This window comes from Etheostoma spectabile, chromosome 5 (assembly GCF_008692095.1).
Source record: "Etheostoma spectabile isolate EspeVRDwgs_2016 chromosome 5, UIUC_Espe_1.0, whole genome shotgun sequence".
In the NCBI taxonomy this organism is placed as follows: Eukaryota; Metazoa; Chordata; class Actinopteri; order Perciformes; family Percidae; genus Etheostoma; species Etheostoma spectabile.
The window spans coordinates 25574461-25575270 of record NC_045737.1 but is presented as its reverse complement, the minus strand read 5'-3'; the positions used below and the strand labels follow the sequence as shown (position 1 = coordinate 25575270).

The window sequence follows — 810 nt, the reverse complement described above, 5'->3', positions numbered from 1 at the left end:
TCCTGGATTCATGAAATAACTGGCATTTAAAAATAAAAATCTGCCTGCTTCAATGGGAATTTAACATATGGGTGTGTATACTTATGTCCCCTGTATTTTAAGGAAGAACATTTTTTTGTATTTATGATACATAATTCATTCTCAAAGAAAATTGGTGGCCTTAAAGGTTGGATTTTTTCTAATTAAGGTATTAAGATCAATTTCCAAAAGATAATTTATTTATTCAATTTAAGCAGGGGTTCCTATACTCATGAGCAGCACTGTAAAATTATTTTGTGGGAAAAGCAAGCACTGATGTTGGAATCAGCAGATAATCTAAGTTGAGGTTTTTTGGGGGGAAAAGTTGGATAAGTGCTCAAGGTGAGATTAAGGGAGGTTTAATTCTTTTTTTTCCGTTCTGGCAACATGGCATCCATGCAGTATCTGTACATCTCTCTACATGCATATATCTCAAAATAAATGATCTATCCGTGACAACAAAAGTAATAAAATAAAATAATTATAGATAAATAGTTAGTTAAATAGTTTACTAAACCAAACATCATTGTTTAGTAGACTGAACCATCTCTCTTTTTCTCTCTCGGTCAGCCTGGTCGAGGGTTGCCAGGTTACCCCTCCTCCCCGGTTCCTGGAAACCCAACCCCTCCCATCACCCCCAGCAGCTCCATGGCCCCGCCCTACATGTCGCCCGGGAACAGTGACGTCAAGCCGCCGCCCTCTTCCTTCCTGCCTGACATCAAACCCAACATGGCCGGCTTGCCCCCGCCCCCTCCTACTGGTACAAACACACCTAAATACCTACAAACACAC

At 40.2% G+C, this 810-nt stretch overlaps 1 protein-coding gene and 1 long non-coding RNA gene across 2 annotated transcripts in view; one reads left to right on the top strand and one right to left on the bottom strand.

Moving 5' to 3' along the window:
- Window positions 1-810, top strand: part of LOC116689904 (zinc finger MIZ domain-containing protein 2) — a 25503-nt gene that overhangs the window by 10011 nt on the left and 14682 nt on the right. Inside the window, exon 10 of the mRNA XM_032516579.1 lies at window positions 589-778. Within this exon, the coding sequence (XP_032372470.1) occupies window positions 589-778 (190 nt within the window). The remainder of the gene's footprint in view (window positions 1-588; window positions 779-810) is intronic.
- The window catches only part of LOC116690008 (uncharacterized), an 18377-nt gene that overhangs the window by 7067 nt on the left and 10500 nt on the right, over window positions 1-810 (bottom strand). The window lies entirely within an intron of this gene.